Source organism: Micropterus salmoides, unplaced genomic scaffold (assembly GCF_014851395.1).
Source record: "Micropterus salmoides isolate LMB-PRFRI ecotype aquatic unplaced genomic scaffold, ASM1485139v1 Ms_hic_scaffold_5, whole genome shotgun sequence".
Taxonomy (NCBI): domain Eukaryota; kingdom Metazoa; phylum Chordata; class Actinopteri; order Centrarchiformes; family Centrarchidae; genus Micropterus; species Micropterus salmoides.
The window spans coordinates 39,503,093-39,519,317 of NW_024044237.1; the positions used below are offsets into that span (position 1 = coordinate 39,503,093).

The window sequence follows — 16,225 nt, forward strand, 5'->3', positions numbered from 1 at the left end:
TTACTGCCCCAATAAAACACGGCGCTCTCAAAATGTGGTGCCTAATGTGACTTAAGGTTAGAGTGGGACAGAGAGCATTTAGTTAACAAGCGCCTCCACTCATTTGGGTGCGGGAATCTGGTGGTGATGTTATCCGTTCTAGCGGTTTTCCGTCCAAGAACAGCGGTCCTTTGTGTCAACAGAGACTGTCTGGCGGGCCGCCATCTTGCTGAGGTCGGCTGAGCCGATAAGTTTCGTTTCTGTCGTCAGATTGAAGTAGAAAAGAAGAGTTTGCTTTGGCGGAGACGGTCTTTATCGGCCTCTGCTGGCGACCCGCAGGAGCTGCAGAGACCTGCAGGATATCAATCGATTCGTCTCTTCAGGAGAGAGAACGAGCCCACTCACAGCCCTGTAGGATGTTCTGTTCTCAAGCTGTGGCCTGTAAAGCGTGGGAGTGCTTTTGGTCACAGGAATATTGACTGTTTTTATCAATATTTCAATTTTTGGAAGCTTTATGTTATTTGGAACGTGGTTGTGTGGAGAGAAATAATGTTTTGAAGATAACTCCCAATAAAAGTGAACATATAAACAGTAAATATGGCCAAAACATGGACATTCGCCTGGTGTATTTTTGAAAGATTGTGTAATAACTGTTGTATATCAGTTTCTTTTCATCAGATTTACAGTTACAGTTTTATTCCAGGTGGATTAGAAGTTATTCAGGTGCATTATAATCTACCTCATGATGGTTTTGATGGTTTATTGCATTAAAATAGAGCTTTTTTTACCAGGCGAGGATGAAAATATCAGATTTTTTCTGTATTGCATCTCCATGTAGTCTGTAATGGTAAAATAATATGTTAATGTACAATGGATTTATATTCCTCAGCTTCTGACCTTTCAAAGGAGACCAGAATTATGCATCTAGGCCTGATGGTTGAGGAGATATTACTGATTTATTTAGGTTTGTTATTTTAGCTTTTCCTGGAAGTAGGTGCCAGGTACCAAGTGGTTAAGACTTTTCTGTTTTAATAAAGCCTTTAGTTTGGAGAGGGTTGAGCAAACTTTAAATTATTATTAAATTTGATCCTTTTATAATTTTATTTAGTTGATTTTATTCTGATTGTATTTTATTATGTGTTTATAAAAATTTTTTTTACGTACAATCTGTATTTTATGGTTAATTTGATTTAATTTCAATGCATTTTGTAAAGTGTATTGGGACCATGTCTTTTGGTGATTTTTCCACTTTAAATAAGACTTGACTTGACACTGAATGGACACTAGATGGCAGCGTGAGACCATGCAAAGCCTTCTAGTGGTATATTTCAAACTTCCTCCAAATGTGTTCAGACAGTACCAGTGTTGTCTTTTTCAGTTGCATCACCTCACCGGAGTCCACGATCTGCAGCCACTCTGATGCCATTTGGACCTGTTTCACTTCTTGCTGGGTTCCTAAGGTTTCTTGTTGTTTTTGTTTCTGTCTGCAGAAGAAGGTCGACCCCGACAGCCTCACCGCAGAGTCCAAGCGTTACATGGAGCGAGTGATCAAACTGGGGAAGAGAAACGGCCTCCACCTGCCCAAAGAGACACAAGAGGTGGCTGCTGCTTCCTTATTTTAAAACCTTTTTAAATACAGAGGGAAACGAAACTGAGAGCTAAACTCTCTCAGTCACAAGCCCGGTTTCCAACCTTTAGACCCGCGGCTATTCCTACATCTGCATTCAATCTACGCACCTTTTGCACTCACGTATTAAACAGTTCTCGCAGAATCACTGAGCTCAGTCGTACTGATCTTACAGATCTGCTGAAGATCATCAATTTGTCCGAATCAGAAATGTGTAATGCAGTGAGGAGGAGACAAAGCTTCCTTCACTTCTTGACCGTAATCATCGTTCATTGTTTTGAAGCAGTTTTTTTGAATGAGAGCAGCTTCGTCATGTCGTTTATGGAAATGTGTTGATTGATTTTTGACAGCAGATGCACGAAAAAACGAATGGCGTCAAAGAATCTGGCTTTCTGCTGCTGAGACTGATCCAACAAGACGTGACGAGCCTGCTGATCACCTCGGGACGAGCTCTTTTTTTGTATAATATGTTGTGACAATACCTTTTCTCATGGTTATGAAGCTTAAACACACAAGAAATCTGCACATTTGTTTGAATAGGTCAGGGAAATCACCTCTGTTCAGACAGGAGTGGGCTTTGTGGATCTGGGGTCTCATTTATAAACGGTGCAGACGCCACTTCCCAAGCAAAGGTTGTGATCTATGAAAAACAAACTGTACTTTGAACTCCATACGCACGTAAAGAGGAGAAAAGAGAAACGGCGCCTCACATGGCAGAAGGATGAAATTTTATTCCAGGCTTAAAGCCTTTCTGAATAAACAAACAACCGTTTGATAGATTTTCCCTGAAGTGCGTAAAAAATCACAATTTAAGATTCAGGATAATAAACGCAAACGGAGATTCATTTTCTGCAAAAGAACGCCTCAAATATGTTGCACAGTTTAATCAGGAGTCATATTAATTAATACATGCATGCAGCAGTTTATTCTCCTAAATAAGTTGAACAGGAGGAAAAATGATATTTAAATTGATGCCGTTTTCAGTGCGTCAGTCGAGCAAATAGGAGAGCAGAGTTTCATTCAGCCTTTTTTTATCAGATGAGCGCCAGCGTGTGGAAAAACACGTTATGGAAAATATAACACTATTTTATTAAAGAAATCTTTCAGTGGGGTCATAAAATATGTCATATTTCTTTTAACTCATCGGCAGCCTCGTTCAGACTGTTTGTGTAAATAAATGGTTAAAATCAGAGGAAGTCATTTGGTTTCCTGTCTTTTCAAACGGGGGGGATCCAGATCAGTACCTGGGTCGTCCCGTCTGTGTGGCCCCCTCCAGCCAGTGACGTCACTACTCAGAGGGGGGCCCCTTCCTGCAGATCCGTCCTTAAGTGGCGGAGCTCCGGGGCCCCCTTTCCTCCGGTGCACAAGCGTTGCATGAAAGTGCGTTTTTTTTTTTTACCCACCAAACAGCTTCAGCTTCACCAAAAGGAATGTCAGAGTCACGGAGTTAGATTTCGTTTTGTAGCTGCCTCCTTTTCTTCCTGCAGTCAGGACAGATTAATATTAATGAGCTTCGTTTACAGGCAGCTGTGGGCGTTTGGAGGCTCGGACATGGAGCTCCCTCACAGGGGCCACATTTCAAGTAGATTGTGATTTATAAAGGGAACATTACTTACAGATGTGCGTACACACGGTTATAAGTCTGAATATTTTTTGCCGTACTCCATTTTTGTCTTTTGGGTGCACAGACACTTTTAGTGAGGATTTATAAATGAGAGCCCTGATGGTCTGTTTTGAAACTCTCCATGGGGGATTGAATGTAAGCGTTCTGATCCGCCTTCACTCTGCTGTGACAGGAGATCAAGACTATCAAGAAGAAGCTGAGCAACCTGTGCATCGATTTCAACAAGAACCTGAATGAGGACACCACCAGTCTTTCCTTCACCAGAGACGAGCTGGGTGAGTCCGCCGGGCCGAGAACCTTCAGGTGGTCTGACCTGGTTTCCCCCCTCTTTGCGTATTAAGACATTAAAGGTTTTGATTTCAGGCGGCCTCCCCGAGGACTTCCTGAGCGCTCTGGAGAAGGATGGAGAGAAGCTGAAGGTCACCCTGAAGTATCCGCATTACTTCCCCACCATGAAGAAATGCTTCGTCCCAGAAACCCGCAGGAAGCTGGAGGAGGCCTTCAACTCCCGCTGCAAAGAGGTGAGCCGGGAAGTAAACATCCGCTCAGCTGAGAGAGTTTCAGTTAATGCAGGTTCCCCCCCAAACCATGATGATCTGAGTGAAGAGCAAAGCTAACCACAGGAGGGGGGAGAGCTAAAATAAAGCTCCTCCGCTGTGCACATTTTACCCTGTTTCTAATGTTAGTGGCACATGTTGGCTTGTTAAACCCGGTTTCGTCTGTTTGAGGTAAAAAAAATAAATAAAAAAAGAGAGTTTAAATATAAGAATAAAAGTGGCCACTTTAAGAAACAAAGGTCAGGATATTCTGAGTATAAAGTCATATGCTGTGGTTAGATTACATGTGCATGTGTTATGGAGATCGACCAGAATCTAAACATCTCCAGTCAAACCAGAACTTCAGTCAGTACTTTTTATACCCAGATCACGACAAAAAATGATTATTTGTTTGGTTTTGCTTGCAGACAAACATGCAAGCAAGCAACGCACAGAAAGAAAGAGAAGAGCAGGCTTTTTATTTTTCCTGATGTGCCTGCATCATAAACTATATAGAAAAAGCTGCACGCGCTCAGTCCATGCTGATGTTAACAGCCGCTCACCTTCGGCTGCGTCTCAGTTCGTCACTGTTGCAGTTTCTCACCACAAGCTCGGCTTTCCCAGTTTCCCAAAACTTTTATATAACAAGAAAAAAAGTAAAATGGATCACCTTGCTCGTCCATAACAACAATAAAAATAATAATAGGCTGCATTTTATGGAAGGTATCGAATGAAGTACTGTACTGGTATCACTTTAAGGGTACTGGTTTTGGTGCTGGTATCGTAACATTTTAAACGATACCCAACCCTAATGTGTTAGCGTTGTCCGAAAGTCAGGGCTGAAATTATTAGTAAATTATTTGATCGGTTGGCAGAAAATTAAATTTCATTGGTTAAAAGGTTTTTCAGGCAAAAATGCCACACATTTAATGGGTCGTGAGGACGCGCTGATATTAAAGTCTGGAATTTGATTTTAGTATTAAGTGGAAAAACCGATGATATAATATGATTTATTCAATAGACAGATAATAGCATACAGGTCAGAATGTAACATCCATGTGAACAGGTGGATTTTAAAAACATTTATTTACATAATAAACATCTAATTTTTTGTAGGTAGGTTTATTTGTCTGGTGGTGCGGCAGCAGAAACTCCTACATCTCTTCCCAGCATGCAGCAGGGATACTTTGGGCTCTGCGTTATAAATATATATCGCTCCACGTCCGGGGCCGTGCGCATCCCATGTTGGTGATGCTTTCTGTTGCTCCTCTGTAAAAGCTGACAGGAACTTGGCGTGGGAATTTAATCTTCTTAAGAAGATTCCTCAAGAAATCCTGAAGTCGTTTCTGAGCTTTCTTCAGCAGCGTGGAGACGTGATGCTGATTCCCAGCAACCTGAAACTGTTGACCTGCTCCACCTCAGCTCCTCTGATGGAGACAGGAGTGTGCGTCTTTGTCTCCTTCTTCCTGAAATCAACGATCAGCTCCTTGGTTTTTTGAAGTCTGGATATTTTAGTCTAAAAGTGGAAAATAAGCAGGAACTCTGATCTTACATTTTAGGCTGTTGGTTGATGCAGAAAAGGGATTTGAAGACATCGTGTTGGGATTTAGGGGCATTTCTTTTTACTATTTTCTGATGATTACACACTAAGCAACCAGTTTATTAGAACTTGAGTCTTATTTAGGTGGTTTTGTCCAGAAACATGAGCAGTAAACTGGCTTTCTCCTTTAAAGGGCTGAAACGTTCCTCGTCTTAATGTCCTGTGTGTGTTCAGGAGAACTCGGCCATCCTGAAGGAGCTGGTGGATCTTCGGGCTCAGAAGAGCTCCCTGCTCGGCTTCAGCACCCACGCTGACTTCGTCCTGGAGATGAACATGGCCAAGTCTGGAAAGAAGGTGGCCGGCTTCCTGGGTGAGTGAGCGCTGCACGCCAAACTGTTTTAAAACCGCCGACACGACGCTGACGTGAGAGAAACGTGAGAGCGTGAGCTGTCAAACAAAACGCTCCCAGACATGGAGGGAAACATTGAGTTGTTTCTTTATTACCCTGAAGGTGAGACGCAAACTGCTGCACAGACAGAAATGTCGTCTTGATCATTTGATGTCGATCACTCACATGTTTGTTGGAAATGTTTCACAATGTTTTGGTAAATAGTTTATCATATTTCAAGTGCTACAACAGATACTAGGAAGACTTTATTTCCTTCTGGACCAGTTTATGGTGGTTTAAAAAAAACTGTATTTATGTAACGAGAAACAACATTCAGGTGGCAGGTGACAATTCAAACTCCAAACTCTAACTGAATCACAAGCTGTTTCTCAGTCTGCGTTCTCGTCTGTTCTTGTGAAACGCCATCAGTCGCAGCCAAAGTACTGTTCCAATCCAAAGTCCGCGTCGAGCCAAGTGCAGTCAAATACCCGGATGTGTTCTCGCTCCGCCCGTTTTACCGAACATTTGGTTTATTTCATTTGAATCACAAACAAATTAGCACCTAATTTTTCTATTAAAACATTTATTTTGTTGAAAAAAGATTTACTAACCGTATTTGTTGAAAAAGATAATAGTTTCAAACGTTCTGCTTCAGACTTGTTTAGTGATCCACTGTTTGGCAGTTTCACCACATAATTAACCATTTGGTTTCTTAAATTTTCACTCATGAGCAAAAATCTGCCTTTAAACTTGAAAGAAATAACGATTGACACATATATCGATATCAATATCAAATGTATTTATCGTGATAACATTTTTGGCCACATCGCCCAGCCCCAACTGTAACTGAGAAATCCTGCTGTTCTCGTGTCACAGTTTTTTTATGTGGGAATATAGTTGTTTAAACTCCAAATACGTGGTCGATTTCTCAAGACGGAGCCGATTTAAAAAAATTGCTACTACGTTTTCGGAGATGTGAGGTCCCGGCCGCTAACGGGTCCGGCCGCCATCAAGTCCGCTGCTGCTCCAGTTGCTGAATGACGGACTGCGTGCCCCCCGTTCCTGGAAGTTTGTGCTCCCGAGCCGAACTCGCCAAGTCCGAGCTTTAAAGTACAGAAGTCCGAAGTTGGTGAACTCGGTACTGAGAATCAGCCTCACAACAAGTGAGTGCAGCTCTCAGATCTTATTTATCATCATCATCCCTGCTGATTCCTGATTCAGTCTTCCCTCCTCTTTGTGTCTCTGTTTGGGGAAGTGACCTCTTTAAATGTGACTGTGGCTCCTTTTCACCTCAGTTATAAAGTATAGAATAGATATTTTATAAACTCCTGGACTTTAACAGCCCGTTACTCTGCTGTGCGTTACGTTGTTGATCCGCTGGTAGTAACGTTATCGCCCTCAGATTGTAAATTTAATGAAACACTTTTGATCACAATTTAATCTGGCGTCACAGCCCTAGTTAACATAGCAAGTAAAAAAAACTATTAGAGCAACTGGAGGTCAAAAAACTAAAGACTGATACTGAAGAAATCTTGTTACTGAAGAAACTGATTTCTACAGCAGGCTGGACGATTTCACCTAAAATCAAAATCACGATTAATTGAACATTTTGCCTCGATTACGATTATTTTGTTTTTGAATGTTGTTTTTCTTTGTCCTCATAGTTCACTGAGGTTTGTACTGTAAATATGCTCAACTATTAAAGATTCACAGTGTACCCGCCCTCCGGGGTTAAAGCATGATGCGGAGTCTCGACTGATGCCTTAACGGTTTCTTTGTCTTTCTTGTCATCCGTGTCCAAAATACCGGAGCACCGTGAAAACTATTAAGATATACAAAACATACAAGCACGAGTACTTTTACTAACATATTACTTTAGCTAAAATCAAACATGCAATTACAATAAACCTAATTAAATACACAAATTAAACTACCGTTACTCAGTCTCACTATACACAATAACCCTTAAAACACACAGTGAAGTAAAACCTCAAAGCTAAATGGCTCTTTGACAGTACATACATACATAAACAACTTTCCACAATAACCCGCATGAACAACTTCACTCCCGCACATAAAACTGTACACGCCTCGTTCCGCTTCCCGAGGGCGTTAAACTTTCGTCAGTTTCCTTCGTCTGGCTTTGTTACGATCTTCAACGAGTCAGCGTTTCTACCGCGGGCTCTGTGCCTGCTGTTGATTGTGGTTTGCGGTAAGTACGGGGTTTATTTACAGCCGTACAGGGTCAGTTTAGCCTAGTGGCAGAAACTACACTGCCCACTGGTGGACACTTGTGGTAACTGCGAGGAGTGATCTGCCCACGTTTACACCGTAATTCCAATAAAACCAAACTTAATACAAACAACTAAATATAAGGAAATATCAACAGTTACTAAGATCAACCCAGGGTGGGCATTCACTCACAGATTTCACAAATCGCCTGTCTAAATGTTAACTGATAAGGTAATGTTGACGTGCACGTGACAGAGACATGGTTCCCCTATATTAGGCTGCTACTAAACTTTAACATAATTATTAATATCAATGCAGAACTAATGATTTTCACCCGCACGCTGTGTGAGCACGCTGAATCACGCTCCTCATTCATCAAAGAGCGTCTACGTGACCGGAGCAGCGGAGTTAACTGAGCTCTTTTCACTGCAGTGCAATGGGTTTGCATAGCCAGTGAGTGGACGAGCGAATGAGGGAGAGAGAAAATGGCAGTAAGTGTACAGTGTAGGTCGCAGTGACCGGCCCTACTCGCGCATCTAGGGTTGGGTATCGAGACCCGGTTCCAAATGCTTCTCCTGTCGTGTCTTTCAGAGGAACTGGCCCGTAAGCTGAAGCCTCTGGGTGAAGAAGAGCGCTCGGTCATCCTCAAGCTGAAGGAGAAGGAGTGTCAGAAGAGGAATCTGCCTTTCAATGGAGAGCTGCACGCCTGGGACACCCGCTACTTCATGACCCAGGCGAGATTCACAAAGATCACTTCTTGTGTTTTTAGTAAGATGAGACGAACCACAGCAGCTCCAGGACGTCGTTTTAACCTTCTTTTTCCTTCCCTTCAGGTGGAGGAGACGCAGTACGCCGTGGATCAGAACCTGCTGAAGGAGTATTTTCCCATCGAGGTGGTGACTCAGGGTCTGCTGGACATCTACCAGGAGCTCCTGGGTCTGTCCTTCGAGCTGGTGGACGGAGCCGCCGTCTGGCACCCGGACGTCACTCTGTACTGCGTGAAGGACCGCAGCAGCGGTCAGGTGGTCGGCCAGTTCTACCTGGACCTGCACCCCAGGTGAGGCCTCCGCAGCAGGAGAAAGCTGTGGTGTTTTAAAGTAAATGTGTCTCCAGGTGTTCTCAGTGTCTCCTCTCCTGCCTGTCCCGCGCAGGGAGGGGAAGTACGGCCACGCCGCCTGTTTCGGCCTCCAGCCCGGCTGCCTGCTGCCCGACGGCACGCGCCAGATGTCGGTGGCCGCCATGGTGGCAAACTTCAGCAAGCCGACGGCCGACGCCCCGTCGCTCCTGCAGCACGACGAGGTGGAGACCTACTTCCACGAGTTCGGACACGTCATGCACCAACTCTGCGCTGAGGTCAGCTGATCAACCAGACACCGCATCCTCTCTCCAGCCTGCGCCTATAGCTGCTGTTGCTGCACCTGTCGAGCATTCGTGCAGTTTACAGTAATAACGGCGGCAGATTTACCTTCAAAATCCTCGGTGATGTTTGAAACAATGAGTCCTCGACTTCAGACAGAAGCAGCTTCTCAACTTCGACTTTTGTCTCTGGGAGAGTTTAGATCATGACGCAGTACTACAGTATTATAAAAATGTTTTCTATAGAAATACATCATTATTTATCTGAACAAACAACACAGAGGTTCATTTCTGATTTATGGTTTGGTTCACTTCAACAGGAGGAAACTGTAGGAAGAGGACTGATGAGTTTGACTGTGTAATCATACAGAAATGAAAATATACAATACCGGTCAAAAGTTTTAGAACAGCCGCCATGTTTGTAGTTCTTCTATAAATCTCAGTAGTTCGAGTCCAGTGAAAAACCTTAAATGGTATCAAAGTTAAAAACGTTCTCGTCACCAAAACAGACATTTTCAGATCTAAAATTAATTAAATGAAGGAGTTTTGTTCATTACTTCACTGTAGGATCATATATAGATTATATATCATATACATATATAATATAGTCCACATAAAGCCTCTGAGGGTGGATTAACAGGCGGTTCCAATGTGTTTACTGTAGAAATGTGGTTTTACTTCCACAGCTGCCGAATAAGCAAATAAGGCAACAAACAAAGTTTTTAGATCAGCAAAACTGAGAAATAATGTAAATTTCAGAGAGATAAAATTTTTAGGGATCAATAATGAGCTAACAACTTACAAAGTTATTCTGTTATTGTTTTTGGCTGCTTACTTCGGTTCCATTTAAGGGTTTTCACTGGACTTAAACTACTTAGATATACAGAAGAACTTCAAACATGGCGGTGATGTAAAACTTTTGACCGGTTGTGAACATGAGACTGACTTGGGCCAGAACAATTAATCTAATTGCAATCGCGATGTCGTCATGTGCGATTACATAACCGCAAGGAGTGTGCGAGTTACTAAAACAGAAAAGGTGTGTGAAGCTCTCGCCTCGCGCTGCAGTCCGCTCATTATCTCCGCCCACAGCGGGCTCTCGCATGTGCCCCTAAAAACAGATAAGCCTACGTGCAAAATGTTTTGTGAGCAGTAACTTTTAAGACAACAACTTACCGTGAAACGCTGGTCGCTCTGTGACAGAGACAGAGCGACGTCGGCAGCAGCTGAAGCGGTCAGACAGAAGTAAACTGGAGAGGATAAGGAAGGTTTGGCTCGCTGACCGTTTAACGTTGGCTGTGTCGGTGCCTTTTGTTGTTCAACATGCTCGACTTTAAACATTTATACATTTAAACATTATAGTCTATGTAATCGTGCACAGTCCTCCTCCAGGTTGTGGACAGAGAGCGCAGTGCTGCTTCTAGCCGCCTCCTCTGCAGAGCAACACGCTCCTCTTGTTCTGTTTTACTAGTTATTGTTCTAAATATTGTTTAACTTTATTCAAATTGAGAAATACAAATTTCAAAATGTCAGTATTTTGCGCATTCCTTGATGATTAAGCGAGCAGACTCATTGTAGCATTTGTTCCTTTAATTATCCACAATAATCGCAATGTGTTTTCTGATTGGTGGTCAGTCCACTTCCTGTCAGCTGGTTCTGAGTGTCGTTTTTTTTTTGTTTTTGCAGGCGGACTACGCCATGTTCAGCGGGACTCATGTGGAGCGGGACTTCGTGGAGGCTCCGTCTCAGATGTTGGAGAACTGGGTTTGGGAGAGGGAGCCTCTGCAGAGGATGTCCAAACATTACAAGACCGGCAACGCCATCCCCGAGGAGCTGCTGGACAAACTCATCAAGTCCCGCCTCGCCAACACCGGTGCGTACCACACAGGAAGTAGTACTGTTGGGGTCGGCGCTTGGTTCACTGTGGTCATGGTCACTGTGGCTCTCCTGCAGGTCTGTTTAACCTGAGGCAGATCGTTCTGGCTAAAGTGGATCAGGCTCTGCACACCAGGACCGGACTGGACGCGGCGGAGGAGTACGCACGCCTCTGTCAGGACGTCCTGGGAATCCCTGCTTCTCCAGGTCTCTTCTTAAAAATGTTTATTTCAGTTCATCCATCGCAGTTATTCAGAGATGTACAGAGGGAATATGCTGGACATGGCTTCCTTTCACATATCTCTGTATCGTCCCTCAGCTGATGCTTCAGATTGTCCATGTTTAGCTTCTTAGTGAGCTACACCTGTCCAACAGAACGGGGCTCCACCCGGTGGCACGCTGCAGAACCACAATCAAACCGCCGCCTGACTGTTACAGCGCTGTTAGGGTTAAAGTTATTTTAAAATATGCTACTCTGATGGATTCGCCTCTCTCTGTCTGTCGTCTCTCGCTCAGTGTCCCGCCCACAGCACGGCATCAGATTGGTTACACATCACAAGTAATGGCCTATCAACACTTGCGAGATGGAGCAGTGTGTCGCTGAGTTCCAGCTACGGGGTTTCACTCGGTGGAGGCGAAAGCGACGGCTTTTAAATCAGTCGCTCTCCCCTAAATGTCATTTATACTTCTGCGTCGAATCGACGGCGTCGCCTCTGCGTAGCCCTGTACCCTACGTCGTCATGAACGCTGTCGCCTGACGTGCACCTCCTCAAAAATGGAGCCACACGTTGAGGCGACGCGGACCGTAAGCACTTTGATTGGTCGGCTGGGAAGCCTCCGAGCAGCAGTCAGGAAGTGACCCGTGCTTTGAAGTAACTTTTACTAACGGCCAAAACGGCAGCTGTAATACGGTGGATCGATATCTTTGACCGTCACAACACGAGCGAAATGACTGTGTGATCCACTCGGTCGGTAACTTTTGAAAAGGCTACACCGGCTGAAACGGAGCGCTAAACGGGAAGTTAGTCTGTTTGGCCGACAAAAGTCAACACAGTGGACGCTGTAGTGCTGCTGCCGACTAGCGTTTGACGGACACACGGATGCACAAGTATAAATGCCTGGCTGCATAGCCTGCAGCGTAGCGACGCCCGTAGACCCGACGCAGGAGTATAAATCAAGCTTAAGCCAGTCACTGCGCTTCAGAGTTAAACACAGCATGCATCTGTCTTCTGTCTTTTCACTGCAGCTCAGCGTCGCCATGTAACGTTACGTATTTATTACTTTAAAAAGTAGCCGCGGCGGTAAAACGGTTCCTCTCACTGTGATGGTTTGCGATCAGTCCGCAGTTGACCTGCGTGCCGCACCGTGTGGACGGCGATCCGCTGTGTCCGTGATGTCGGAGGGAGATGTTTTGTATTGTTGTGCACGATCACAGCCCCTGTGTGTCCACATGAGGAAAGATCAAGACAGGACATTGGAGGAAAAATATTGTGCTGGGCCGATTAAAAAGACTCCTTGAGTTAAACGATTCCAGCTGAAGTTCAGGTAGTGAAATATATGTAAATAAAGGTACTGCGCACAAAGTGATCAAACATCAGAAACCCTGACTTGTTTTTCCGTGAAAGCTGCTGCCTGGTGTCGTCCTCTGATCCTCCTCTCTGACCTTTGACCTTTCTGTCTCTCTGCAGCAACAAACATGCCGGCGACCTTCGGGCACTTGGCCGGCGGTTACGACGCTCAGTACTACGGTTACCTGTGGAGCGAGGTGTTCTCCATGGACATGTTCTTCGCTCGCTTCAAACAGGAGGGAATCATGAACCCCAAGGTCAGATCCCAGAACAGCTGGGGGGGAGAACGTCCCAGCAGACGGAGCACTTTGACTTACTTTTTACTTATTGTTACTTTTTAAATGAGCAATATTACTTTACTCATTACGGGGTATTGAAATAGTCACGTTACTCGTTCCGTTACAGTTACTTTCAGCCACCGCACCCCGTCCTTAAAAGTGACGGGGTGCGGTGGCAGCAGCGCGTTTTTAGAAATGAATCCACTTTACTGGAACAATAACTGAAAACACTGCAGCCTCTCAGACCAGAGGATGCTGGATCAAAACAAAGCAGGTTCCTCCCGACTTTTTAACTGATCACGTTTTCACAACAGCAACAATGAGGATGAGTTTTACAGGCATATAATGTGTTTAGCGCCACTGTCTGAGATAAAACAAAAATCAAGCAAGCGTCTCGACTGTTGTTACCGTTTTGCACATGCGTTTATGAGAGAAGTATTCAGTGCTTTTGCAAAATACAAAACGATGATTAACGCCACTCTGTCCTGCCGAGTGGACGCCTCACTGGCGGTAATGTCAGATGCCGGAGTTTCTGTCTACAGGCCAAGTTTCACGTTTCTAAGCTGATGCTTCAATACAAAATGATGCAGCACTTCCAGCTGTGGAAAGAACGCCTCTCTCCCTTGTTCTTCCGTTATCCTTTTGGCGAGCAGCTGACTTGAACAACATTACGTCCGGTGACGCTGACCTGCAGCGCGGCCGTGTTGTTATATTAATATGTAAAATGAAACACAAACAAACAGATCCAACTCTGAAATGGCAGTTGATTATTAAGTCAACAAGAATTGACAAACAATGCGTAACCTACGTTGACTACGGTCTTCTGACCCGGGCTGCACATCCAGGAGTGTTTGTATACAAGAAACCGTCTATATGATGAGTTAGAACATATCTGAGGTTTGGTTATTCTCTAACCAATCAGCTGTGACTGATGTATCTGCACAATGTGAAAAGTACTTTGAAGACCACATTGAGAACAGCAGAGAGGATGTTATTTAAATGCAAAGCCCTGATTGGTCGCTATAAATGAGTTTGAATCACTCAACACCTGATGTGGGTGAAGTTTCAGAAGTCTGGAATCCGTCTTGTGACTCTCATGAAGGACACAGGATGTACGTGATGATGAGAGGTCTGATTTATGGCGTCCCGGCGGAAACTCGCTGCGAGTTGGACGGATGTGGCGAGATCAGACCTCCACCTCGCCGTGGAAGAGTTTACAGTCTTTCTTCTTCACGTTTATCCGTCATTATCTTTTCTGAGATTAATTGCGTTTTATAACAGCCCCGCATGCGCCGCATATTTCTGGTCCGAAATGGACCCGTGTCTGAGAGAGTAGTAACCGAGCCCGACGCCGTCAACACTTACCGCTGGGCCGATATGGCCAAAACTGTTCTCGCGACACCATTCGATATCTGATTCTCAGGATAAATGTCAAATCATTATTTGTGGTTTCAGACTTTTCTCTGTGGTCTGAACAGACGCTTGATGCCAGACAGTGGATCACTTCATGAATCTGAGGCAGAACTATTCTCATAAATCTGTTTTCAACAAATAAGCACCAGGAAAAATGTATTTTTCCTCAACAAACAAAATATCTTGAAATGAAGTCATTTGTGATTTAAAATTAAATACATCAAACATTTATTGACGATATATTGAACATTTGTTATATTGTTATTGTTGTATTAAATATCATGTTGATCAGCCACCCAAACAAGCAGCAGAGGCTTTAACAAGCTAGATAAAAGGTCACGCCCTGGCAGCGGCAAACAGCTTTGGTTTAATATTTGATTTGATTACATCCTCTACATGACCTCTGACACGTACAGCAGCTTTGGATGTAAGTCGCTTTGGATAAAAGCGCTAAATGAGTAAACGTATCCAGTTTTGCACGTAACAATGCGATTAATCGCAGCACCGTGTGAAGTGTATCAGCCCAGCCAACATGACCGAACATCACGTCTAAACTCTTGTCCGAGCCCGTTCAACACAAAGATTCACGACAAGACGACGCTGCGGGTGTAAACTAGCCGCCTCAGCTCCACTCAGGCCGGCTGATGGCGTCGCCAGCTGGTCAAGTCAGGACTGTCAGCTGGTCGAAAAATGGCAGAGCATCGGAAGGAGGAAAGGAGAAACGGCGGTGTTTGTTTGGGACAAGCCTCAAAATGTCCTCAAATAAGCTCAACTCGCTGTCAGCGTCCTCATTCATGTGTTCAGAGGCTGCAAATGATATCCAGCTTCAAAAAAGGAGCCGGCAGTTAAAGAGGAAGTTCAGAGTCGTCGTCTTGTACTGGTGAAAGCTCGAAGGTTTCAGCTCGTCTTGTGGCGAATCTTTGGTCTGTATGCTTCCTCAAAGTAGAAACATTTTAATCTCTTAATCGTTTAGATCATTTTTAAGATGTTGTTGTTATTGTGTTTATTACAGTTTGTCTTGAACAGTTAAATCAATATTTTGGTAAAACATGTTCTTCAGATGTTTCAGATCGGTGTTTAGCCTAGCTTAGCACAAAGACTGGAAGCAGAGGGAAACTGTTAGCCTGAAGAGCCACTGTGAGTTCAGGTTATGACTAACTGTGAATTGCTGTCTCCTGATTGGTCCTCCAGGTGGGCCTGGACTACAGGAAGTGCATCCTGCGGCCCGGCGGCTCTGAAGACGCCTCCGAGATGCTGAGGAAGTTCCTCGGGCGTGAACCCAAGCAGGAAGCGTTTTTGCTGAGTAAAGGACTGATGGTGGAGCTGGACGCTGGCACGCCGTGTCCCTGCTGACCAATCACAGCAGCCGGCTCCGCCCCCCCAGCAGTCACCTACAGAGTTCACAGACGGACTGAAGTTTTGTAGAAAAAAAAACTGTAAAATGCTACCCGAAGTGGGAAAAACGAGCAGTCAATAAAATGATTTGAGGCGACCTCCTGTGTGTCGAGCGGTCCCTTTCAAAATAAAACACTCACTCAGGTGTCCATTGAAATTCAGATCCAAAAGGTTTCTGTGTAGTTTTTCCTTCATGCTGACCCCCCCCCCCCCCCCAGTATTGCCAAAGCTGCAAATAAATTACACAAGAATAATTTATTTCATACATTTCATTAAATAAAACAGTAACACTTGCGTTTCTGTCAAATAAATATAAAATGTAAAAATAAAGAAAAAATAAATATTAAAAATAGATAAATAAAACCGTAAGCGTGTGTGTTTGCATGTTTGTTAATATAATTAATTAATAAATAA

At 44.1% G+C, this 16,225-nt stretch overlaps 1 protein-coding gene across 1 annotated transcript; it reads left to right on the top strand.

The window, feature by feature from the left end:
• Positions 1–1,469: 1,469 nt before the first annotated feature.
• LOC119888385 (thimet oligopeptidase-like) lies at positions 1,470–15,909 on the top strand (the record flags this gene model as incomplete). Its single annotated transcript, XM_038698947.1, is given in 11 exon segments — positions 1,470–1,577; positions 3,403–3,505; positions 3,594–3,751; positions 5,541–5,676; positions 8,518–8,660; positions 8,760–8,983; positions 9,078–9,279; positions 10,969–11,155; positions 11,236–11,364; positions 12,846–12,982; positions 15,608–15,909. Coding segments are annotated over 11 exon segments (1,689 nt in total), but the record flags the coding sequence as incomplete, so codon positions are not given.
• Positions 15,910–16,225: the final 316 nt, after the last annotated feature.